Source organism: Canis lupus, chromosome 36 (genome assembly GCF_003254725.2).
Source record: "Canis lupus dingo isolate Sandy chromosome 36, ASM325472v2, whole genome shotgun sequence".
NCBI lineage: Eukaryota > Metazoa > Chordata > Mammalia > Carnivora > Canidae > Canis > Canis lupus.
The window spans coordinates 19,118,959-19,146,582 of record NC_064278.1 but is presented as its reverse complement, the minus strand read 5'-3'; the positions used below and the strand labels follow the sequence as shown (position 1 = coordinate 19,146,582).

Below are 27,624 nucleotides of genomic sequence, written 5' to 3'. Positions count from 1 at the left end.
AAACTAAATGTAAGAGGAATGTTGGGTACTTCTGGTTTGATATCTCTTCTCCATTTTTGTTTTTTTTTTTTTTTTTTTTTAATTTTTTCAGGATACTAGCAAGAAGATGGTGAGGGCATGCTGTTCTTTGTTTGAGCCTCCCTTGTAGACGGTGGTGGGTTAGCCAGGTTCATAGGACGTTTGCATATTATCCTCCATTTAAAAAATGGCTCGTTCAATGTCTTTAAATTTACTGAGTAGAAGGCACAAAGCAGTGGACCAGAAAGCTTACACTATTGTTGTTTTTCAGATGTGCTGAAACCAAAAAGAAAGAGGAAGTCAGTAGTCTATGGGACATTTCACATATTTCTAACAATAGTTTATTTAATTGTGAAAAAAAATATTGGTGAAATTGACTTTGCGACTCTTATAAGTTGCTTTTGGTGATGCAGCCTGTTTGAGTCTTTGGATGGCACTTGCTAGTATTCTTAGGCTTGGATGTTGTAAGGATGCTCATTATATATGTGTGCAAAATAAGTTAAATATGGGAGCCACAAAAATGTTTTCTTTTTAATCCATCACAATATTTAGAAGTTGACTGGACACTTTCAGTTATTTTTTTTTAAGATTTTATTTATCTATGAGAGACACAGAGAGAGAGAGAGAGAGGCAGAGACACAGGCAGAGGGAGAAGCAGTCTCCCTGCGGGGAGCCCGATGTGGGACTCGATCCTGGAACTTTGGGATCACGCCTTCGGCCAAAGGCAGACGCTCAACCACTGAGCCACCCAGGCACCCCTCAGTTATCTTTTTGAATGAGAAATGATCCTCAACTTTTGTCTGTTCACTCTTTTAGTCGAAATTAAAAGGATTAGTTATTTCAAAAGAACAAGAAAAAGGAACATTAATGATACAGTAATAAAAAGAAGGAAGGAAACAGACATGGCTATAGACTTGCAGAATACTTAAAGGCCTGTCATCCTCAATTTTTCAGACAGATGGCTCTGCAGTTCTCTGGAGGCACCCAGGCCTCTTTCTTGTGCCGCCCCCTTCCCTGCTGTTCTTGGTCTCTCCAGACAGGGGAGCTCTTGCTCTCTCTCTTTTAGATGTTTTCTGGGAGTCCCTCATCCCAGTGTCCCACCCTGGTCGGGAGGGAGGGAGCACTGACTGCCCACGGGTCTTAGGACTTACTCCTTTGGGGCAAGACCTCATTCAGCTCACGGTGCCTTCTGATTTCACTCTTCTAATCAATTTTTTTTCCTTTCATCTGTTTCAAGTATCATAATTGATCTTAGGAAAACAAAGGCATTTGAAAATTGAAAAACAATTTTTGGAAATAATTTTCACTTAATCAAAAATTGAAGGTCTCCATAGAAAACATCCAGTATTTTCGGCTTATAATGAGCTATTTTCTGTTACCAGGAAAGAAGGAAAATTAGTATGTGTTAATTATATTAATATTAGTTTGCAAAAGAACTGTTCTGAGGTAGTTTTTTCACTAGTAAAATTACATTTAAAGTGAATGTGCAGTTTTAATGTGTTGCTTACTATGTATTTTCAGCTGCTATAATTAGATGGCAAGGTATAAATTTGTTAAAGTTGACATTTATTTTAAAATTTAAACAGAAAGCTTATGGAAGTATAATTAAGCTTCATTTAAGTAACAATACCTAGATTAAGAGACTAAGAATTTATCGTAGGTGAATTTCATCTAAATTTTTTATTGAGACTCTGCAACAATGTGTAGTAATAAACACCATCAAGTAGTGCTTTTTAAAAGCTTTATGATTTTAAGGCAGACTTAGAAGTGGTAATATAAACTGAAGTGAATGAAGTCTACCACTTTAAACTGTCCTGTATTTCAAACCTATTTCTGTAGGTTACATCTATTTCCAACTTTTCCTAATTACAAAAAAATCTCAAATTTTTCCTAATTACCAAAAATACAAAACAAAACAAAACAAAACAAACCCCCAAAAAACCAAAACCCACCAAACTTGGGTGAACTCTGGTATATTTAACAGTGTATTTATTATTGTTTTGTATACTTTCTCTTTTCTAAAGAACTCAAGAGGGGAAGTTTAATAAGCTTCACATTTTATTTCCCAGTGAGTTATAAAAAGATTCACAGTCCTTGAGAAAGCCTCTATAGAAGTATAATGTATCATATTGTCATAAGGCAGATAAATATATTATGGTAGTTATGTTGTAAATAATCACTTATAAAACTCAAATAAGAAAAAGAAATCATTAGCAATACTAGCAAAATGGTATGCTCTGGGAGAATTTTATTAAAACAGTTGTGGGAAGCTATAGAAATTAAAAATGTTGTCAAATCTTAAATCAACCTAGACTTCACCGAAGTCATGTTCGCCCCCAGTCTCCCCCAAGTATTTATTTAGTCTTTTCCCCCCTCCCATAAAGAAAATGTTGAACCATAACACAGATCTCCCTAGTTCTTCCCACCAGTGGTAGGCTTGGGTTTTCTTCACAAAGCAGAAAGCTCTCTCAAAGTTTTGTATCTCAGAACAGCATTAAAAAAAAGATGAATATTCTGCAAACCTCCAGGTGTGGCTGCATTGTCAACCAATATAGCAGGACTGGAATTAAGTACCTTTCAAATAGAAAATTGGGGAAGGGTCCTTAAGCAGATGGTGTTGTTCCCTAGCATGACCTTGGATGTCATTATGCCCTCACTACCCCTCCATCCCCCCCCAAAAAAAGATTACCAGGAAAAAGAATTAAGGAGGAAAATTAAGGAAGTTAGAAAAAATTGTAAACTGAGGCCCACAACTCAGTGGGCAGATAGGTAGCAGACAATAGGAGATGTTGAGGAATTTCCAATTTTAATGTTGGGATTTAATTTGGGCCTTTAAAAAAAAACACTCTGGGGGGCAAAGAAAACACATCTTTGGTCTAGTGGCAAGGCAACTCCAGGCCACTTGTTCATGTGGAATATTAATATTATTTCTTTAATATATGAAATAGTACTATTTCTATTTATTTATTTATTTATTTATTTATTTATTTATTTATTTTTAGAATAGTACTATTTCTAAAGTCTAAAGAGAATCATGTAAACATGATTTTGGGGGCATTTTCTTTCCTTTTAGTCTTTCCTTTCTTTTCGTTTTTTTCATATACTATGAACCTTAACTTATAACTTGCTTTGTATACTTTTACTTATAAGGCACACGGACATGCATGGCTCACATACACAAACACACACACAAGGAGTTTCTTAGTTCCACTGAACTGTAAAATTTCTTTTAAGATTTTATGTATTTAAAAAAAAAAAAAAAAAAGATTTTATGTATTTATTTGAGAAAGAGATTGAGAGAATGAGTGGGGGGAAGGGCAGAGAGAGAAACAGACTCCCTGACTCAATCCAGGGACCCTGGGATCATGACCTGAGCCAAAGGCAGGAGCTTAACCAATTGAGCCACCCAGGTGCCCTGAATTTTAGAATTCTTGCTAACTTTCTGGTTTAGCTTTTATAAACAACAAAAGGCCTCTATTTTGCGAGCCACTGTTCTATGACTTTGCTACCCCCAAAATCAGAAAACTCATTCTAACTTCTCCATTGCCTAGATGCTTGTTTAATTCCTTTGGTATATATATTATCAAGCTTCCTTATTGTAAAATATATCTCTCCAGCCTTAATTCCTGAGGATGTTATAAAGATAAAATGTGACAGTTAGGCTATAAATATATCAAGTGCTTTAGAAGAAAGATCTTACCCCATGTCCACAAATGTACTTTATTACAGTTATTGGCATTTGGACCCTGGAAAATTAACCATTAGTGAATACTTTGATTTAAATTAAAAACATAAAAAAAATAAAAACATTTTGGATCTCAAAAATACTGTATTGAGTAAGTATAATAATTTGCTTCTGGAACTGAACTGATAGAGTAAAAATATTTCCTAGGAACCCCACAAGATGGCGCTTGCCACCCTGTTTCCTCTTTTTCCTTACTCTAAGGAAATTCAGCAACAATGTAAGAAGGAACATCTAAATATTTATTTTAAATGTTAGAGTTTAGGTTTTCAGAAAGCTTGACTCTTTAAAATTGATGAGCTTCAGTTTAATATTTTGAAAAGTGTTCATTTTTATTACAGGAGTTAAGACTATTGAAGATTTTAAGGTTATTTTGGAAACACTGGGATCTGTGTAATACAAAAAGGCTGCCTTCATTCCATTTGCCTTTAACACTTATTTTTAAAGAATATATATGATTTATGAGATGTAGTTTATATGTGTAGCCTCTAAACATTTAAAATACTGCCATTTGTAAGGATCTGGTGATTAGTAATTGTTCTAAAATAATTGTTCTGTTTGTTTAAAATCAGGAAGGTATACTTGGAATATAGCTTAGTATTTCTAAGTAAGAATGAGATTTAATAAATGGAACGGTAATGAAGGGCAGCAGGAATTCACCCAATCATTATATGGATCCTTTTTACCCCTGTATATTTAGTATGTAATTAACACTATTTTATTTTACATGGTTACTGTTTACATTATCATTATTAGGGAAGGGAATTATATTGAAATTACGTTGAGGTTGCTAAGGGAAGTTTTATTTAAGATTTTTATTTATTTATTCATGAGAGTCACAGAGAGACAGACATAGGCAGAGGGAGAAGCAGGCTCCCTGTGGGGAGCCCGATGTGGGACTGGATCCCAGGACGATGGGATCACAACATGAGCCAAAGGCAGACGTTCAACCACTGAGTCACCCAGGTGTCCCAAGTTTTATTTATTTATTCTTGCTGAGGGAAGTTTTATATTTTTTTATTGTTTTCTGAAATCCCGATCATAATTTCAATGAAAACTATATCATAAAAGACTAAGACAGGAAAGTGTATCCACTAAAATTTAGAGCTAATTAAGTTTAGGTCTGTAGGTTTAGGTCTGATTTTTTTTTTCAGCCTCATCATAAAAGTGGCCAAGCATTAGAGTCAAAGGTATATTATGGAATAAGAACAGTAAAAGGAACCTTCTGTTGAAAATGAAGTCAGACTTTTTGAAAAATTAAATTGAAGCTTATAACCAAATATTTTAGATGGTTGTGAAAGTAGTCATTTCTTTCACCATTCTTACAAAGGTCTGGGAAGAAGGAATCTATTATATATGAAGAAAGAATCACTCGTTTTCTTTTTTTAAACAATTATTGTATGTGCTGGCTGCTAAGCATACATAATATGTTCTGTGGGTAGGCTGCACGTTGAGGCTGTTCCTTTGTTAGCTTGCCCTTTTCTGTATCAAGGGTGTAGTGTTCAGTTTCATGTTGCCTTCATTCCCATCATACTGTTTGGTACAGGATCTATCTTAAATGGGCTTATGATACACAGTCTCTTTAAAAGTCAATCATTTTCATTGAATGTATGCGAACATTGAATTTAAACTTAGTTTCTGAGCTAAGGAACTTTGTGAGAAACCTCGGTCAGAGAAATGTAATAGAGGAGCAGATGTAGCGGATGCACACATAGCACACAGTGCTGATTCATCCCCTGGCATCTTTGAATACTGAGATCTGAAGATTTTATTTTTAAAGTGCTATGATTTTCCATTGATAAAATGAAGATTGCACTTTCAAATGTGCCCATTACCAGGGTTAAAAAAAAACAAAATTTAACTGAGTACATATGAAGATCGAATTGTTTTTTTTCAAAGATTCATGAATCAATATCCCATCTAGCAAATACAAAGGAGCTACAAAGGGCTGCAGGAGAGGAAAGATTTTTAAAGGCAGAAAGAGTAGGACCAGGAGGGACCTGGGGGGCGGTGGGTGGGCGGGAAGGATTATTTCAGGCAAGGTTATCTCTCTTTGGGAGCCATAGGAGTTATCAGATGGATTACCTCACTAGTGCTGACCAGGAGATTCCAGACTGATAACGCATCAAGATTTCATTCTTGGGGAAGGTTGAAACTCCAATTAGGAGTCTCAGTTTGGTGACGGTACTTAGTGCAAGTGACTTCATTTGGGGCCTGTAGGGTTTTTTTTTAAGCACCAGGTTTTTTTCTATTATTAAATTTTTAAAAATCTGAAGATGAAAAAAAAAAGCAGTAGATTTCTTTCCTTCCGTCTTTAGATTTATAGTACACATTTGAGAACAAAGGAAAATAGCTTAAACTAGAATGTGTTCTTTATGGGTCTTCTCCATCATATTTTTAGACATTGTAGATATGTAATTGTCAAGGGAAGGATTCACCTTGTCGGTTGGTCAACTGATTGACTTGTTTTTTTTCTGAATGCATGAGTTCTGAAGTCTGATTCTAGACTTAGATATATTTATTTCTTCTATTCTCTATTCTCTAACTGTGGAATGCTCAATTTATATGTGGAACGTCCTTGAGATTTTTTGGCCTATAACAAACACTATTTGAGATAATTATTGCACCCTCCTCATACATGGTCAGTAGGACTACTGTTATTATACTAAGAACAGTGGAATTGTAAGGAGCCGTATTTATTTGTTCCTCAAGGAATTTTTTTTCATTTTTATTTTTAATTTTTTTTGCTGAAATTCTATTTTATTATTATTTTTTTTTAATAATAAATTTATTTTTCTTGGTGTTCAATTTACCAACATACAGAATAACACCCAGTGCTCATCCCGTCAAGTGCCCCCCTCAGTGCCCGTCACCCATTCACCCCCACCCCCCGCCCTCCTCCCCTTCCATCTCCCCTAGTTCGTTTCCCAGAGTTAGGAGTCTTTATGTTCTGTCTCTCTTTCTGATATTTCCCACACATTTCTTCTCCCTTCCCTTATATTCCCTTTCACTATTATTTATATTCCCCAAATGAATGAGAACATACAGTGTTTGTCCTTCTCCGATTGACTTACTTCATTCAGCATAATACCCTCCAGTTCCATCCAGGTTGAAGCAAATGGTGAGTATTTGTCGTTTCTAATGGCTGAGGAATATTCCATTGTATACATAGACCACATCTTCTTTATCCATTCATCTTTCGATGAACACCGAGGCTCCTTCCACAGTTTGGCTATTGTGGACATTGCTGCTAGAAACATCGGGGTGCAGGTGTCCCGGCATTTCATTGCATCTGAATCTTTGGGGTAAATCCCCAGCAGTGCAATTGCTGGGTCGTAGGGCAGGTCTATTTTTAACTCTTTGAGGAACCTCCACACAGTTTTCCAGAGTGGCTGCACCAGTTCACATTCCCACCAACAGTGTATGAGGGTTCCCTTTTCTCCGCATCCTCTCCAACATTTGTGGTTTCCTGCCTTGTTAATTTTCCCCATTCTCACTGGTGTGAGGTGGTATCTCATTGTGGTTTTGATTTGTATTTCCCTGATGGCAAGTGATGCAGAGCATTTTCTCATGTGCATGTTGGCCATGTCTATGTATTCGTCTGTGAGATTTCTCTTCATGTCTTTTGCCCATTTCATGATTGGATTGTTTGTTTCTTTGGTGTTGAGTTTAAGAAGTTCTTTATAGATCTTGGAAACTAGCCCTTTATCTGATGTGTCATTTGCAAATATCTTCTCCCATTCTGTAGGTTGTCTTTTAGTTTTGTTGACTGTATCCTTTGCTGTGCAAAAGCTTCTTATCTTGATGAAGTCCCAATAGTTCATTTTTGCTTTTGTTTCTTTTTTTTTTTTTTTTGCTTTTGTTTCTTTTGCCTTTGTGGATGTATCTTGCAAGAAGTTACTGTGGCTGAGTTCAAAAAGGGTATTGCCTTTGTTCTCTTCTAGGATTTTGATGGAGTCTTGTCTCACATTTAGATCTTTCATCCATTTTGAGTTTATCTTTGTGTATGGTGCAAGAGAGTGGTCTAGTTTCATTCTTCTGCATGTGGATGTCCAATTTTCCCAGCACCATTTATTGAAGAGACTTTCTTCAGTGGAGAGTCTTTCCTCCTTTATCGAATATTAGTCGACCATAAAGTTCAGGGTCCACTTCTGGGTTCTCTATTCTGTTCCATTGATCTATGTGTCTGTTTTTGTGCCAGTACCACACTGTCTTGATGACCACAGCTTTGTAGTACAACCTGAAATCTGGCATTGTGATGCCCCCAGATATGGTTTTCTCCTTTAAAATTCCCCTGGCTATTCGGGTCTTTTCTGATTCCACACAAATCTTAAAATAATTTGCTCTAACTCCCTGAAGAAAGTCCATGGTATTTTGATAGGGACTGCATTAAACGTGTAAATTGCCCTGGGTAACATTGACATTTTCACAGTATTAATTCTGCCAATCCATGAGCATGGAATATTTTTCCATCTCTTTGTGTCTTCCTCAATTTCTTTCAGAAGTGTTCTATAGTTTTTAGGGTATAGATCCTTTACCTCTTTGGTTAGGTTTATTCCTAGGTATCTTATGCTTTTGGGTGCAATTGTAAATGGGATTGACTCCTTAATTTCTCTTTCTTCAGTCTCATTGTTAGTGTATAGAAATGCCATTGATTTCTGGGCATTGATTTTGTATCCTGCCACGCTACCAAATTGCTGTATGAGTTCTAGCAATCTTGGAGTGGAGACTTTTGGGTTTTCTATGTAGAGTATCATGTCATTGGCGAAGAGGGTTTTTTTCATTTTTAAAGTGTGACATACAGAACGGGAAAAATAGAAGATACACAGGCATGTTTAAGTAAAATACACAAATAAGTAAACAAATAAGTGAAATACAGGAGTCCTAAGCTTGGTAATTTACCACAAAATGAAGACACCTGTGTGACTAGTACTCTTATCAAGGAATGAACATTACTGAGCATCCTAGATAGACCCCTTTGGAGGGCCTCGGTCTGTCTCATCTGGCCTCAGAGTTTATCACTATCCTTCCATTACTAGTAGGGGCTAGCTTTACCCATTTTTTTTTAACTTTTTTTTTTTTGGTATGTAAGAGAACGTTATAAGAGAACATTGTATTTTTATTTTATTTTTTTAAAGATTTTATTTATTCATGATATATATAGAGAGAGGCAGAGACACAGGCAGAGGGAGAAGCAGGCTCCATGCCGGGAGCCTGACACAGGACTCGATCCCAGGACTCCAGGATCACACCCTGGGCTAAAGGCAGGCGCTGAACCACTGAGCCACCCAGGGATCCCCTGTATTTTTAAAATACATTCTTAAATGATAAGAACAGAATTTCATGGTATAAAACTATTTTGAACTCCTGAAAGATACTAGTACCAAAGCTATGTGCTAAATTTTTTTCTGATCATTTGTACTTCCAAATGCACAGTAAGCTTAATTATGGATCCTCTTTAAAAATATCATGCCCCCATTTGAGAACAGTCTTTTTTTTAATTAAAATCATAATAAATACTGTAAAATTTAGATAAAGTATATCCCTGGTTTTCTAATGGTGATTAGGATGTTATGTTTTTCCTCAACCACAACTAATGAATCAGTCATGATTTGTACTCATCATCTCACAGGCATAAGATGTACTAAAAATGATTTTAAAAAATTTAAGATTTATTTATTCATGAGAGATAACAGAGAGAGAAGCAGAGACACAGGCAGAGGGAGAAGCAGGCCCCATGCTATGTGCTGTTGCCTACAGGAAAAGTCTACAACAAACAACATAACCTTACACATGTTTTCACACTTGTCACCAGTGGCAGAGGAGGATAAATGCGTTGGGGTTAGAGTTTGCTGGGGGACATTTCTGTGTCATAAACTGATACAACTAAAAGCATGATATTTCTTTGAACTAAATGTTATCTTAAAAATTAGGGAATTTTGATATTCTCCATAATTTGTCCATTTTTCATATAATGTTTTTCCATATTAGAAAAGAAGCATCTACCAGTGCTTTCTTTAGTTAACGGAGAAAATGCTGATGAATTGGGGTAACTGGGTGATGGGCACTGAGGAGGGTGCTTGATGGGATGAGCACTGGGTGTTATACTGTGTGTTGGCAAATTGAATTTAAATGAAATATTTAAAAAAATGAATTGTCACTTTTGGAAAACTGCATTGAATTGAAGAGCGTTTAGATTCATATACGCATGTTCAAATGGGATGAATTTTTGTATTGCTTTGTGAGATGTGTTCGGGCAGGAAGGATGCTGAGGAGCTCAGATGTTGTTTTTGTGCTTCACTTACAGTTTCAATAGGTGTCATCTGAGAAGCTAAACTGCTTTTTGTATGGAAAACTGCAAGTCACTTATTCATAGGTTAACATCTTTTATTTTCTCAAAAATATTTGTTCAAGGAATACTTTCAGTGATGGAAGACAGTGGCTCTGTGAAAGATACAGTGGCTTCTGGGGTGCTCAGTGCCCTTGCTGCTGACAATCGTCCACAATGTTACCTGTCTTCTTTTTAGCCCAGTTTCTGGATATGTGCCCATGAATTTTTTAGTTGCTCTCATAACTCTTGCTCTATCATCAAGCACTTTGCAAAATGACATGTCTACATAGATGTTATTATTATAAGTAAATGAACAAAGACCAACTTATTAAAATTCTCCAACTTGAAATTAAAGAGCCAGATTCTTCCTCAGCCAGCTGTGTAAGGAGGTATTTGAGCACATGAAAGCATGTCATTTGCTGATGGAAGCTTTCTTGAATTTGGTTCCCTCCTTTTGCCGCATGTGGATTCAACTATAGTCAAAACACAAAATTTGACCAAATTTTACATTCAAGGTGATTCTTAAACTGACCTTTAGGGAAGTTTTAAACAGTTTTAAAATTGGTAAAATTAGCTTGTGGTCGAGCTTCTTACTTTATTGTTACTTGCTAAAATGTATTTATTGTTTAGTTGCAAAATATCTTTGGAATTTTGCCTTCCAAATTTATATGATTACAAACCACGACATGAGTGATAGCTGCATTGCGGCTATTTCTTATCCAGATCTTCCTTGCCTTATGATGAGATGATGTTCCCAATAAACCCATCACAAGTTGGGCAGCCTGGGTGGCTCAGTGGTTTAGTGCCGCCTTCAGCCCAGGGCCTGATCCTGGAGACCTGGGATCAAGTCCCATGTTGGGCTCCCACCGTGGAGCCTGCTTCTCCCTCTGCCTGTGTCTCTGCCTCTCTCTCTCTCTCTGTGCGTGTGTGTGTCTCTCATAAATAAGTAAATAAAATCTTAAAAATAAATAAATAAACCCATCACAAGTTGAAAATATCAGAGGTTGAAAATTCACTGAGTATACCTAACATACTTAATGTCATAGCTTTGCCTCGCCTACCTTTAATGTGCTCCGAACACTTAGGTTTGCTTGCAGTTGGATAGAATCCTCTAACACAAAGCCTATTTTATAATATTGACTATCTCATGTACTTTATTGAATACTGTACCGTAAGTGAGAAACAGAATGGCTGTAAGCATATTGGTTCTTTGCCCGGCCTGATTGTTTGCTGACCGGGTGCTGTGGCTGCCACTGTGCAGCATCACAAGAGAGGGTCCTACACACCTGGCTGGCCCGGGAAAAGATCCAAATTCAAATCTGAAAGTTTGATTTTACTGAATGCAGATTGCTTTCTGCCACTGTGAAGTTGAAAAATCATTAAGGTGAACCATCTTACGTTGAAGAGTATCTGTATATTAAAAATATGAAGGTTTAGGTTCATTTGTTCACGACGATTTGACCATTTTAAAAATCATTTTTTAGGGACGCCTGGGTAGCTCAGCAGTTGAGTGTCTGCCTTTGGCTCAGGGCGTGATCCTGGGATCCTGGGATCGAGTCTCACATTGGGCTCCCCTCAGGGAGCCTGCTTCTCCCTCTGCCTGTGTCTCTGCTTCTCTCTCTGTTATCTCTCATGAATAAATAAATCTTAAATTTTTAAAAATCATTTTTTAGTACATCTTATGCCTGTGAGATGATGAGTACAAATCATGACTGATTCATTAGTTGTGGTTGAGGAAAAACATAACATCCTAATCACCATCAGAAAACCAGGGATATACTTTATCTAAATTTTTTTTCTGATCATTTGTACTTCCAAATGCACAGTAAGCTTAATTATGGATCCTCTTTAAAAAAATCATGCCCCCGTTTGAGAACAGTCTTTTTTTTAATTAAAATCATAATAAATACTGTAAAATTTCACCTGCAGAAATAGGACTTCAAGTACTTTTATGTTCTGGGAACTCAGAATGTCAGAGAAGTGGGGCTAAATGCAGTGTTTATAAACCTGATCAGTTGTAGTTGTAGCAGCAGGAAATTGGACTGATGTGTGGGAGTTTGGGAGGGTTTTCATTTGTTTGTTTCAAGTAAATAAGCAAACAAAATGAACATGGATACTTAGGGTGAAAACTTTATTTTTCTTCTAAATCTTGCTGTTGGGTGCTCCTGCTCTCTTGGTGGACTGAAGATAGCAGAGGTGGTGTTGGTCAGTGTTACCAGCCTGTCTTGTTTTCAGAGCACTAGCTTTTATTGTTCACTTACACGGGAAAGCAAGAATAATACCACCATAACATAAAAGTACGAGTGGTCCCAGTTATGTTTTTATACAGAAGCATTTCTATCCTTAGGGCTTTTGTAACCTCCCTTTTCTCCAGGGAAGAGCTGGAATCCTCTGGGAATACAAACATTCCAAAATTAGAAATCTTGGCATAAAATTGCTCTAAAAAGAGGTGCCTTGCTAAACCTGTACAGCCTAACTATTGCTGTGTACCCTGTGGGATACAGGTGACCAGAACCTGTCAGCGGGCGGGTTTCCTGGGCTGACTGTAGAGAAAAAAGAGTGGAGAGGCCTGTGATTTTAGCTTGAGTGACATTATTAGGTTGTTCCTGCCTTCTATGAAAATAATATACTTAGCATATTATCCAGAATACCTCCCATTTAATCAAATGAAATAATTATTCTATTTATCAAGAACAAGTTATTATGGTTGATAATACCTCTCATTATTTTGTTTCCAGAGCTCGTCCTCTTTCATTGTAATCCCATCGAATCCTAAAATACACTGCACATTCATGAAATTTAGTAAATGGCAAAGTCGGATTGAAATTGGCTCACCTGGTATCCATTAGCAACTCTGTGGTAACATATCTCAAACTACATTGTGATTATTTAATGTCTTTTTTCAGGCCTTAGCTATGGAATTCTCAAGTATAGGATTGTGTTCTATTCACATTCATTTCTAATTTAGCCCTAGCTCTCATCTGTAGTTGGTACTTGATACATGTTTGATGAGTAGATGAATGGGATTTTATCTGTTTGAAAGTGATAAAGATTTTCTTCTCTGAGTCACTAAAAGTTTGGCTATCATTTTGATTTCTAGACTATTTTAAAGCCATTTATATTATATTTTATGAATTTATTAGTGTAGTCACTATGGAAGGGTAAGAGATAGTATGCTGAGAACAATTTAAAATTATTGTATATCATTAGTTACATTTCACACTAGCTAGAATTTATTAAGATGTATTTGAAATCTAGAATCTTTATTGCATTTCAATAAATGCCATTGTAAGAAAAAGAACTAGAAGTAATGATAAACTAGAACTGATGAGAGATGGATTTGAAGCCTAGAATTAATATTTATCAAATGGCCACATCTCCTAATGTGATGCAGTGGTGAGTATAAATCATCTCTGCAGTAGTAGGCTTGCAGAAATGCTTTCCCTGAATACTGGCTGGCTTTGTGGATATTTGGACATGGCTCCTCCACACTCAGAAGAACCTTGCCTTTGGTTTAATGCTCTGCTGTTGCCATCTTGAAATTCTTCATTTTTGAACAAGGGACTTGAAAATTAGATAACAGGTTCTGATCTGAATCATGGTGAAATAATCACAGAAATATAGGATGAGGACATTCTACAAGTTTAGCTTGTGTCACAGTTTAGCTTGTGTCAATGGCAAATGGGTTAACAATCAGTGAATTTAGATGAAAGATGCAGTAAAGAATGTACTATTCTTTCAATTTCTTATAGATTTGGATATTTTCAAAATAAAAAAAATGGTATTGATTTTTTTTTACAAATGTCATTGTCATGAAAGATTTTTTAAAAAGGTAGAGGAGCAAGAAGTGTTCTTGCCTAAAGATAAGGCAACCAAATGTGATGTGTGAACCTTAATTGGATCCTGTATCAAAAAACAAAAAAGGACATTTTTCATGTAATTGGGTATATTTGATGGTATGTTTAAATTTTGATTACCATCAGGGTCCCTTTTATTCAATATTAATTTTGGGGTTTCTTTTTTGAGAAGATCTATTTGTTAGGGGTTTTCTAAAGAATGAAGGAAATTTTACCTTTTTAAAAAATAAAACAATATCTTGCAATTACCATATTGCAAGAAGAAACCATATGGGTTTTTTTTTTTTTTAAGATTTTATTTATTTATTCATGAGACAGAGAGAGAGAGAGAGAGAGAGAGAGAGAGGCAGAGACACAGGCAGAGACACAGGCAGAGGGAGAAGCAGGCTCCATGCAGGGAGCCCGACGTGGGACTCAATCCCGGATCTCCAGGATCAGGCCCTGGGCTGAAGGCGGCGCTAAACCACTGAGCCATTCAGGCTTCCACCATATAAATCTCAGATACATTAAGGGGTTTTTATGATTTTTTTTTTTTTTTTGTATCTGAAAACATTTTGCCACTTTATCATTCTAGGAATTATTTCATCATTACTTTTCCGTTATTCCCAATTATGCTAAAAAAAACCTCTAATAAGAAAACAGAAGAACACTGTAGTTGTGGTATACATGCTCACTACTTTGTTTTTGTCCAGTTTCCTTACTTTGCTACCCAAAGTATTGTGTTGTCTTTTAAGAAGGTACAAAAGAAGGTATGGAGACGCTATCTTTGTAGTTGTGTTGTTTTAAAATTTCATTGAATACACTTCATTGAACACACATCGTTGAACATAATTAGAAATGTAGACTTTTCTATTTCCTGCACATAATGGCAGAGCAAAACATTGTGACAGAGGAAGACATTTTGTAATAGATAGAAAGAAGATGAGCTCTGCTACAGCTCATCTACAGCTCATCTACAGTATTCCAGACTGTAGTGGTGATGGTTAAATTTATCATACAGAAGAAATCTCAGACTGTGAATTATCAAGTGATGATATCCAAGATCCGGGGTCAGCAAGTCAGCTTACTACTTGTTTTCTTTCTTTCTTTCTTTTTCTTTTTGATTTTATTTATTTATTCACAAGAGACGCAGAGAGAGAGAGAGAGAGAGAGAGAGAGGCAGAGACACAGGCAGAGGGAAGCAGGCTTCATGCAGGGAGCCCGACGTGGGACTTGATCCTGGGTCTCCAAGATCACACTCTGGCTGAAGGTGGTGCTAAACCGCTGAGCCACCCGGGCTGCCCCTTACTACCTGTTTTCATAAGTAAAGTTTTATTGTGAAAGCCATGCCCATTTGTTCATATATTGTCTAGGGCTACTTTCCCACTCTGCAGGCAGAGTTACATAGCTGAGAGAGGTGGTTTGGCCAGCAAAGTTGAAAATATCTGGCTCCTTATAGAAAACAATTACCAACTAAAGTGTTAGGTGCATTTTCTCGAACTCAAGAATTGATGATGAACAGTATGTATCTAAAGAAAAAGGAAATAACGTGTTCATATCCAGTTAGTCATTCAATAGGAAGAATTTCATTGCTTCATATTTTGTAGCAAGAATCTGGCCTATCCCATTCTGCTAATAGGACAATGGACATTATTTTTTCATTTACCCTGAGGCTTATGCACAAAAATATACCTGATACAGTTTTTATGTGGACATATGCCTGTGGTAGGTGTGTGTACAGAAGTGACAGGAAGGAAATAGATGATGTAGGAATGATCAGTTTATTGGACTGGTCACTTTAATTAGTTTTTATGAATCTAAAAAGTTTTGCAGTTATGGAGCAAAGAAGATTACTCTCTTCTCTTCAGCAAAATTATGAGCCAGCTGATTTTTCAAAAGTGCTATGTTTTGAAGATGTAGGTGCAAGAGGAAAAACCAGAAATAGTTATAAACTAGAACATTAAGATGTTTTTAAAATATGAAATACTGCATTTTGACAATTCAAGTACCAGAAAAAGAACCAGTACAATGATAAGACAAATTCTTTTAGAGATGTACTTGAGACCTGGACTCTGTATTTATTAACATGGATATGTACGTTCATGTATGACTGCCAGTGAGCAATTGGTTGTATTCAAAGAGTGATGTCTGCTTAAGGTATATTCAAAACAGAAAAATGCAGAATAAAATTTGGGTTTGCATGTTAAATTTTCATTAAATTTCTAATATGTTGTTTTTCACTATCATTTCAGTCTTGAATTGGTAAATTATTCATAAAATGACCTAAATATACAAAAATTAAAAAGTTTCATGGACCCAGATAGTAAATTGGGTCCTGGTTTTTGGTTGATTTGGTTGTTTGTTGTGATGGTTGTTTTTCCTAGCTTACAAAGGGTTACTTTCTTAGGTATGATAACAGCATTATTTGTGTGTAGGAGGATGTTTTTATTTTCAGGATATACATGCTGAACTATTTATGAGTGAAATTTTATCTGAAATTGTTTTAGGGATATATAGGGAGAAGAGTATAGAAGTAACAAATGGGCAAATGGGTTAACAATCAGTGAATTAGATGAAAGATGCAGTAAAGAATGTACTATTCTTTCAATTTTTTATAGATTTGGATATTTTCAAAATAAAAAAAAATGAGAAAGGGTGTCTTAGTGGTTTAGCGCCTGCCTTTGGCCCAGGGCGTGATCCTGGAGACCCAGGATCAAGTCCCACATCGGGCTCCCTGCATGGAGCCTGCTTCTCCCTCTGCCTGTGTCTCTGCCTCTCTCTCTGTGTGTATGTCTCTCATGAATAAATAAATAAAATCTTAAAAAAAAAAAATTCACGGAAATGAAAATTGGGTTCTCCAATAGATGAAAAAAGAACTCTTTCCCCTGCTTCCCTACCCTTTTCTTTTAGAGGAAAGACTTGTATTTGTATTATAAATATATATATATACCTATTTATTTATTTGTTTAACTTGCTCTGATCGCATCAGCATTTTACTGCTGAGTAGTAGAGGAATAAAATGGTAAGGTTAATAATATGCATTTGTTTGCCACCAGGGGTTTTCTTAGAAATTCTTGTGCTTTCAAAAAATATTGCATTTACCAGTAAAATGCAGAAATTTTCTTCCTTATCTATGAGGCAAGTTTGTTACAATAGTTAATGCGCAGTGGACAGTTTAGCTTGTGTCAATATGTTACCTGTCATTTTTATCATTTTTTTATGGCTTGTTTACATAGAAAATATAGAGAATTTTCTTTAAAATTATAAGCACATGTTTTATATCAAGAACTCAGATTTTCTGAAATTTTTTTTATCTATAAAACATGCATGAAAGAATCCAGTCTCACATATGTGTATGTATTAATGATATGAATGAAATTATATTACTTTGCCTTTATTTTTGAGCATTTCATTATTGTTGGGAAAATATTTACTATCAGCAAATAGTAATATTTGACTATTTGACTTGCTTGACTTTCAAAAGTATACCAAATATTTGAAAATTTATGAGAAAACAATTTGATCTGTCATTTGTGAGCTGTAAAAAAAAAAACATTTACTTTTGTTATGATATATCACAAGAATTTTAAGTCTTATTAGAGATAAATAATTCTCCCATACAGACTGATAAAGGCACATGAAAGTGTTTTTCCATTGCTGTCATTTCTCTGTGCTTGATGTTGGTTTGAATCAGATAAGTCTTTTTTCATTTTCCAGTGACAATGACCTTTTGTTTTCCAATCCGTAGTATTCAGGATCCTTGAGGGCATTCTAATAATGTCAGTGCAGTAAAGCATGCAGACGGTATTTCAAACAAAATGCTTGTTCACAGCTGTATGACATAAATCATTCAGTCTGCTTTTTCAGTCACAAATAATATTGCTTATTAGAAAGCTGCATCAAGTCTGGAGTTAAAAGAAGACTCTGTTTAGATATTTTAAAATAAACTGATTATCTGGCTTCCATTTTGGTAAAACTATTGGACTGTCACATTTCATGTGTGAAGTGTGGTGAGCCTTGGCTCAGTATTCTTTCTGAATCCTGAAGGAGAATTGAGGAGAAAAAAGACATGATATTTTTTTTTTACTTAAGGACATTTAAAGGATGGTACCTTGAGAAATTTCTAGGTTTTGTGTTTACATGATAGGAGTCCTCACTTCCCATCGGAGCTGGTAGGAATTCACTGAGTTCTAGCTGTGTCTGTGTGCTGCTTTAACTCAAACATTTCTCCATACAGCTTTGATCAATACCTGATTTTCCACTGTGCCCCATGCTTGATTTTATGTACTTGGATATTATCGTCATTGTGTATACATATAGTGGCATATATTTTCTATATTGTCAAATATATGATTGTCATGTGCATGGGGATTGATATCAGATAAATGTTGGCCGGAATGGAATTAGACAACTTTGACTCCAAATCAGATAGTCACTTTTTGTTAAACTGTTAGCCACTTATGCTGTAGAAGATGCTCTACTGCTTCAGAAATGCTCATTGCAGAGTGACGGAAAGGAGTGTTATGTAGTGACTTCGATTATGGCATCTTATGTGTTCTGAAGATTATCTATGAAAATCTTACTGTGACATCCACATTTCTTTTCCTAGAAATTTCCTTAATGTCAGATACTTCAGGAATCAGGTTAAAAGTTTATTGCTAATAATGACAGCTAGTATTCATTTGCCGGGGGTGAGACTCACAATTAGTAAGTACTAGTAGAAGAGGCAGGTTTCCAAGCACCCAGAGCCCACACTTGTAACCAACCAGTACTGCCAAAGCTAGTAGCACAATGAGGCAGGTCCTCATTGTCCCATCAGAAACTTAGGTGCCTGGCAGACAATGTATCATTCCTCTTCTTCCTGAGTACCCAAGGGTGAAACATCCAGCCATCCTTGTTCTTTTGAGTGTTTGAGAGACTCATAAAGAAATATCCAGCAACTTTTTTTCTAGTCATTAATTTTCCAGACGCTGGCGGGTATATTGTCAGCTTCTGTTCTTGGTTTCTGCTCTTCCTAAGAAAATTGTATTTTGGGATTTGGCTTTGAGCAGCATCAGTTGGTCCATTGCTGTCATGCAGCAAGTCCGCCGTGCTCTGTGGAATCTAAAATACTAATAACTGTGTTTCATATATATATTTTCTGTTTCATGATCCAGTAAAATGTTGAATCACTACAGTTCTATATACCATATGTTGAAGCATAGGCTGTGGTGGAAGGAGGCGTGATCATTGGACAGCATCCCACTCAACTTTGGAAAATACCACTGAGCATAATCACTGTTATTCAGTATTCTCTTTCTGACCTTAGACTTTTAGTCCCATGTAGAAGAATTTGTGATTGAGGAACTGAAGGATTCTAGTTTTAGGATAATCCTAGATCACTAGTGAAGCTATGAAAGCCCACTTAATTTTCTTTTTATAGTCAACTGAAATAAAATGAAGATAGAAGACTAGAGAAAGAGAATATCAGTTATTTTTATATTCTTACATCCTAGGAACTTTTCAGGATCTCCTCAAATTTTGAGAATATGCTTGTAAATTTATTTTTTCCCATGTTCATATTGTAAACATATTTTCAAACCTTCTCTCTGATAGCGCTGTCTAGTTTAATTCTTCATGGTCTCAGCACTGAACACATTAATACATAGGCGAACACTCTAACCTGACTTTATGACCTCCCTCCCAATAGAGCGAGGAGAACAGTTCTAAGATTTCACTGTTTTCTTTGTCCTAACCTCTGCTGTTGTCTGAATGTTGCATTGCTGAACCATGACTACTGCTCAAGCACCACCCACTTCATCTTCTGTTTTCCTGCCTAGTCTTAGATCACTCATTTTTTAAATCATCCCTAGCAAAAGTGATTAATGGTTTAAATATTACAGAAGTAGAAATTTTAAGATGGTAGAAAGTATATCTGCATGTTCTTGCAGGAATTTTTAGCTTAGGAAAATTCAAAGCTGGGAAAGAATTACTGTTCTTGACCTTACAGGACTCCTTCGTAAAATACAGATATTAAATGCCCTTTTTGTCAGTAATCCAATCAAGATGACAGAACTTTAAGAAATCACCATTCTGTAGGACTCAGAGGGAGGCACTTCTTGGAGTTGATAGATTTAACTTAAAAAAAAATTATTTTTCAGTAATCAACACCTAATATGGGGCTTGATCCTGGAACCCTGAGATCAAGAGTCCCATGCTCTACCAACTGAGCCAGCCAATTTAGCTCACTTTGATAGGTAGCAGCAACCAAAGTTGATAAATGGAAACTCTATTTGGATGTGACAACCAAAGAACATCCTTAACATTTAACTGAAAGTTGTACTCAAGGGATCCCTGGGTGGCTCAGTGGTTTAGCGCCTGCCTTTGGCCCAGGGCGTCATCCTGGAGTCCTGGGATCAAGTCCCACATCAGGCTCCCTGCATGGAGCCTGCTTCTCCCTCTGGGTCTCTGCTTCTCTCTCTCTCTCTGTATCTCTCATGAATAAATAAATAAAATCTTAAAAAAAAAAAAGAAAGTTGTATTCAAGCTTGAGCTACAGGGAAACCAATAGCAGTAAGAGGACTTTAATAGTGTCAGGAATGAATCTGACCGTAAGGGATTTATTAGCCTTAGAAGCTGGTCTTGAAGCTAAATATACATCTCAGGGTTTTATTGTTCAACAACTTGTGATAGCTGTTGTACCCTTGTAGGCTACCCTTGAAATATTTCCTGAAACATTTGCCTTCTGCCTCTGAGAAGTTGTCCTAGCTTTTTTCCTCACACAAACCTCCTTAGATTGTCTCCCTTCAATCCCCAATGCATTTATCCCCCCTCCCTTTTTTTTTGCTCCTTCTTAGTGCCTTCATATTTTTAAGTGCAGTCACTTGGCTTTGCATTGTTGGTCTTGTTTCTAACCTAGCATACCTTTATAATAGTATCAGTAGTGGCTAGGAGCATATGATCTGGAGTTAAAGTCTCAGCTCAAGTGCAGATTCTACTGCTTGCGACTTTAAGCAAATGCCTTCATCTCTCTTAAGTACTGGTTTTCTTACCTATAAAACGGTGATAGTAACAGCACTTTATAAAGTTGTTTTTGAGGCATAAATGAAATAAGTATCAAAACATTTAACAAGAACCGAGCACATTGTAAAGTGTTCATGCAACAGAATTTATGCTATCTACTAGTTATTGTCTTAGGCCAGTAGTTCTCAAACTTTTTAATCTCAGAACCTGTTGATACTCTTTTTTTGTTTGTTTGTTTGTTTTTTTTATTTTTTTTTATTTTTTTATTTTTTTTTATTGGTGTTCAATTTACTAACATACAGAATAACCCCCAGTGCCCGTCACCCATTCACTCCCACCCCCCCTGTTGATACTCTTAAACATTATGTAGGAACCTAAGGACAAACCCACATTTGTTTATGTGGGTTATATGTATTACTGTTTACTGTATTTGAAAATAAAATGGAGAAGTTAAAAAAATTATCAATTGATATAAAAATAATAATAAACTTATTACATGTTAGCATAAATAACATTTTATGAAAATAATTATTTTTAAAGTAGAAGAGTGGCATTCTTTTACATTTTTTCAAAGTCTTGGTGTTTGGCTAAAAAGAAGAAAACTTGTATCTGCAATCATTTGTTGTAATGTGTTTATTTTTTTTTAATTTTTTATTTTTGTAATGTGTTGTTTTGATTAGAGTCTATGAAGAAAGTCTGACCTTATACAAGGATGTAGTTGGAAAAGAGGGAAGTATTTTAGTAATCTTTTGAAATAGTTGTGATTATTCTTTGATACTACACTAAAACTTCACAAGTGGTATTTTCTTCAAGGTCAGTTGCAATGTAGACTCTGATACCATATCACTGAAAATTTCATGCTGTTATATTGGGATCCCTGGGTTGCTCAGCAGTTTAGCGCCTGCCTTTGGCCCAGGGCATGATCCTGGAGTCCCGGGATCGAGTCCCGCGTCAGGCTTCCGGCATGGAGCCTGCTTCTCCCTCCTCCTGTGTCTCTGCGCCTCTCTCTTTCTCTCTATGTCTATCATAAATAAATAAATCTTTTTAAAATAAGAAAATTTCATGCTGTTATATTAAAACCCATTGGTCTATCTTGTACTTTGGATCTTTAACCTATTCATGATAATGCCTTTGTCATTTCTTAAATATTAGCTCAATGAGCTATGCAGATCTTACAGATGTTAGCACATTTCACTATACAACATATTAAAAAATCACATTCTTTAATATCACTATCCATTTTATCAGAAAAGTCTTTAAATATTAACAAAGTGTCAAGCTTATGGTAGTGATACAATTTTCTCCAATTTTTTTTTTTAAGATTTTATTTATTTATTCATGAGAGACACAGAGAGACAGGCAGAGACACAGGCCAAGGGAGAAGCAAGCTCCATGCAGGATGCCCAACACGGGACTCAATCCCAAGACTTTTGGATCACGCCCTGGGCTGAAGGCAGCACCAAACCACTGGGCCACCGGGGCTGCCCAGTTTTCTCCAAAAAAAATTTTTTTGGTGTGTTTATTTATTCATGAAAGACACACACACACACACAGAGGCAGAGACACAGGCAGAGGGAGAAGCAAGCTCCATGCAGGATGCCTGACGCGGGACTCAATCCCAGGACTTCGGGATCATGCCCTGGGCCAAAGGCAGATGCTCAACCGCTGAGCCATCCAGGCTTCCCATTTTCTCCAACATTTAATGTTCACTTGAAAGCTTGGATTTTATGGCTGGTAATAAATATTGTCAGTTATTGTCCTTGAAGTGACAAGGTAACTTTGTTTATTTTCAGGAAAATATCTACCAGATATCCAGGTCTGAATAGACATAGTACGTCAGTCATTCTTTCCAGTGAAATTGTGTTTATGAAAATTGCAGCTAGTCCAGTTCACAACTTGAATGATCTCACATATTTTCCCCATCATACTGTAGATATGCCTTATACACGCTTCCTGTTTTATCACACAGAATATTAAAAAGGCACATACTCAAGGGTCAAGATATAGTACAATTAATGCATTTTAAACTGCTTTATCAAGGACATTTTTAAATGAAACTAAATTTGTTTTTAAGCCTTGAGTATGTGTGGCAGTGAAGAATACAGTGACAGCTATTGTAGTTTGGTGCTCCTGCATTGTTTTGTGCCAAAGCTCAGCAGTTTTACCCTCCACAGCTTTTGCACTGATAGTGAGAAAAGCAAATAGCTTCTTAGTATAATTATGAAAATAGTTTTGATCTTGTGTATCCCCCTGAAAGAGTCTGACTGATCCACAGGAGTCCACAGACCACACTGAGAATCGCTGTTCCAGGCAATGTGAAAAATAGACAAGAATCTTTGCCCTCATGAAGCTTACATACTAATGGGAAGAGACGAACAAAAGCCAACATAATTTGGTAAAATGTTCATATTTTGGATAGTGATAGGTACTAAAGAGAAAAAGTATGACAACTAATGAAAACAGAAGAATATGAATTGCCAGGGTATTTTGAACATTTTAGATAGTGAAGAGAAGGCCTCATTTAGAAGATGACTTTTGAGTAAAGAACTGAAATAGGTGAGGGAGCAAGTCAGGCGAACATTCCAGTCCGAGGGAGCAGTTAGCTGGAAGTGTTTCTTGAATGTTTAATAAATGGCAAGGAAACCAGAGACTGGAGAGGAGGAGTGGAGTGTGCAGTGAGGGGAGAGAAGTAGGACCTTGCAAGGTAAGGACAGGTCTTCTAGTATCTTGGGGGTCAGTGCTTCTGAATCACGGGCGTGCACATCAGCTAGGGGGCTTTTGACAATGCAGTATCTGATTTATAGAAGGGAATTGGGTCTTGTGGTTCTGCATTTGTAACAAATTACCAGCTGATGTCAATGTTGTGTTTCACTTTGAGTAGCAGTCTTGTAGGCAGCAGTAAAGAGTTTGGCTTTTAGTCTGAGTGACACAGGAAGCCATTGGGGAGAATCTAGCAGAACAGTGTCATGTTCTGACGTGTGATTTAACATGGTCAGTTATAAATATTAATAAAGGTAGTGCATCTCTAAGCCCTTATCCAAAACCTCTGGTAACAGATATGCAGTAGAATTCAGAATTTTTCAGATTTTAGGAAGGTAATAGATTTTGTGTATATATATTTTCTAACCCCCCAGCATTGTCTGAGATTAGCACTCTGTAATCACCCATTGATATTTCTGCAATGAAACAAATGAACAGTCACACTCAACGGAGTAAGTAAGGACTGCAAATATTCTTATATCCATTCAGGTAAGGTTTTTGCCATTGAATGCGTTATAAAGAATTATGAAAATGCTTTTAGGTTCAGGTCAGACAAGTGTGTGTTGGCCAAATGAGTTATAAAAATACTTTTACTTTTCAAAGCATATGGATTTTAGAATTGAGAAAAGGTGGGCCTTTGTTATTATACTTTCAGGTAGTGCTCTTCATATCTTCACACTGCAGGAACTTTTAAGACAAATAAGTCTATTACATGTTCATTTTAGGCCTTGTTGGATGCAGCTGTTGACAAGAGAGAGGTTTCATACCCTGGGTCCTGCTCTCAAAGGAGGAAAAATAGGTACCTATAAATTCAGAGCACAAAGTCTCATTTCCAAAAAGTGTTTTTGCTTCTTGGCAGCTTCTACTGTCATGTGTGCAGTCAAAAAACATTTAATTAAAACATGCTGAGCATTTTATTATACCTTGGGACAGTTAGCGTGTGCTTAGAATGATCCAACTCTGCTCATTTGTGGTTAACACAATATTGCTTCCATATCTGATTCTGCTTCCTTTCCTACAGCTTTGAGCTGCCTTATTCCACATTTGGCTCCACATCTTGAAATCTAAAGCAAATTTCTCTGTGTTCTTCACAATCCACTGTTCATTTGGGTTTTTTGTTTTGTTTTAAATGACTGGTTTTCTAAGAGAAGTCCAGTTTAAAAGAAGTACATTAAGAAATTATCAGTGATGAGATATGTTGTGATCTTTTCCCATCTCAGTTATCTGTCATGTTAAAGTATTAATAATGGAAGCATTATCTCTCTTTTCCCTATAGGGTTTCATTTAAGGGTTAGTATATCCTCTGTTCTGAGTACCTGTCCTCTTGAAGCTTGAAAACATTGACATAAGGCAAGACTTGAAAGGTTTCTGTTTCAGTGCTTGCTGGCAAAATGACATGTTGACTCTCATCATTGGGAAATCCTAACTCTTACGTGAATCTGTGTCCAAAAATGCACATTCTAATAAACACATTCTAGTGCAACTCCTAAGCCAGAGAATATGGCAATAGATTCCTTTTGCTGTAAATCTGTGTTGGTGTATGGGAAATACGTGAGTTAGGAATAATTGTCTCAAAGGATGCATAATAGCAAAGGGAAAAACATCGTTTGCAACTTTTCCTGTAAGGAAAGAACAAGGAGGATATACAGTGGACTCTTAGACATTGAGGAGATTGGGGGTGCCCACCTCCCCCACCTCCACACAGTTGGAAATCCGAGTGTAACTTTTGACTCCCCCAAAACTTAACTATAAAGCTTTACTAATAACATAGTTGATTAACAAATATTTTGTATATTATATATATTATATATTGTATTTTTACAAGAAAGTAAGCTAAAGAAGATAAATTGTTAGTGAGAAAATCATAAGGAGGAGAAAATACATTTACAGTAATATACTGTATTGATCCCCTAAAAATCCACATGTGGTTGGACGTGTGCAGTTCAAACCCATGTTGTTCAAGGGTCAACTGTATACTGTTTCGACTGAAGGAAATGAGGGCATTTGAGACAAGAGTTATGGTTCATAGATGACTGTCTAGGAAGCTCCCCACTAAAAGTATAGTTTCAGTTGGTTATTTTCCAGAACTTCTATTTATAAAAAGCAAAAATTCTGCCAAGAGTTTTCATGTGATTACATTTTTAATATCTGTAACTTCAAGTGCTCTGGATGGTTAAGTCTCCATTGTTGAATTTGGAAAAGTGTTAATCAGGTATATTCTTTTTATATGTGTGGTTCAATGTTTATACCACATGGTATATTCTTTTAAGGATGAATTACAAGGACTTCATAAAGAGTTAACTCATTGCAGTCTGATTTTAGAAGTGAGAGCTATAGAGAGACAAGTAGAAGGATATACTTTTTTGGTATTGTTGAATATTGTGTATTCTTGTTTTTGTGGTAGAGAGCTTTAGGAAATGTGTCCTGTTATTAAAGGTGAATTTATTTTGTTTACCTAACAAAATCCAAATGAGAGCCATTTGAAAATGTTGAGATGTTATTGGGAGGCTTGGCAGGAGTTAAATCTTCTCTTGAAGTTCTCTGTCAGAAAGCATGTGGTTAAGTGGGCCTGTCTGAGGACTTACTGTGCCAACATGCTAGGATAAACAGTATTAGAAATTATCAGATTATTTAAAGAGAAAACCTCAGAGAGATATAACTTGCTGTTTAGAACAAAAAAATAGGTTGGAAAAAGATGGTCCTTACCTTTGAATTGAGTTGAGTGACCCAGTTCCTGTGTATAGCTTTTTGTTTCCCAGTGTAGAGTGAAAAGTTTGAGTAAGCAGAAAGACTTTGTGCAGTCTGTTTGTTAGGTCTGCCAAATTGGTTAGAGGAAACATCGCTTAGGTCTTTAATAAGAGGCCAAACTTGAGTTATAAAAAGGAGGGCTTTCCAAGTTTGGTTCACATTTCATTCAGGAACCTTGGTTGGGCCAAGCTCTGGGTCCATGGTGAAGAGATGAACACTGCATTTACAAAATGTTTGTTTTTGGAGATCTTTGATGAAGCTACATGTGGGCACTGTAGTTGTAGCCAGAAATTTTCTTCCATATAGTAGTGGTTCTGGGTCATTATTCTCTAAAGAATTAAAAACAATTATCTTTGGTTTTAAAAATAGTTTATTTCTGTCAGAATTGTATCATGACACATCAGTTTTCAACTTGGAACAGTTCTAAATGACTTTGTTTCTTCTAAGGGTAAATTTAACTGACCTGATTTGGCCATGACTTTGCAGAGTGAATTTTAATTAGCTTTGTTGAAATGCTTACTTCCCATGTTTGGAAACATTTTCTAGGAAAGAAGTTTAGTCAGGATATGAGACACCTAGAAATGTAGTGAAGCATTTTTTTTTTTATTTGTTTCCTCATTAGTTTAAAATTGTATGTGTTATTATGAGCCTTTTTGTTTTTACCCTGAATTTTTGTATTCCAAGAGATTTATTTATTTATATTTCTCCCCTTCCCCAAAAATATATTTCTTTTAGAGTAAGAGGTTTCATTGTTTTTTTTTCTGTGACTCTCTCAAATATTATCAATAGTAATTATTTGTTATTTATTGTGGATCTTTTTAAAAAGATCACTTTATAGTAATATAGGATTTGTGATCACAAGCATCTCATTATTTTAGTATGCCAAAATTTGGTACAGAAACAGAATAGCAACATGTCATTAATGCCTTTCATTTTCTGATTAAAGCAGGACAGGGAATCTCTTGCCAGTTGGTTGAAAGGTGAATCTTCATTTAAAGGGAAGAAAAGCTTTTTTTCTTGTCAGTAAATGTCATTCTTTTTACAGAAATTAAAATTGTTAATTTTCAAAATGAAGGCAATCTGAAACAAATGTGCTTTAAAACATTAATCACAGTTTTTGAGTGTTCATACCTCATTAGTCTAAACTTCATTTCAAAATGCAACATTTTTTTCTTTTTGAGAAAAAT

The 27,624-nt window shown here is 36.0% G+C and overlaps 1 protein-coding gene and 1 long non-coding RNA gene across 8 annotated transcripts in view; one reads left to right on the top strand and one right to left on the bottom strand.

Moving 5' to 3' along the window:
* Positions 1 to 27,624, top strand: part of CHN1 (chimerin 1) — a 224,027-nt gene that overhangs the window by 43,066 nt on the left and 153,337 nt on the right. The window contains exon 1 of one of the 7 annotated variants that reach the window (XM_049106290.1): positions 23,517 to 23,633. The exons of 5 other annotated variants lie outside the window; for them this stretch is intronic. In XM_049106290.1, the coding sequence (XP_048962247.1) occupies positions 23,550 to 23,633 (84 nt within the window). In that variant the 5' untranslated portion in view covers positions 23,517 to 23,549. Of the gene's footprint in view, positions 1 to 23,516; positions 23,634 to 24,416; positions 24,489 to 27,624 lie in introns of those variants that run through there. One more of the 7 variants, XM_035697140.2, reaches the window with a different exon arrangement.
* Positions 54 to 26,533, bottom strand: LOC112668132 (uncharacterized). Its single transcript, XR_003141493.3, has 2 exons — positions 26,396 to 26,533; positions 54 to 294 (listed from the first exon to the last, which is right to left on the bottom strand). It is a non-coding gene; the product is annotated as an uncharacterized LOC112668132 (long non-coding RNA).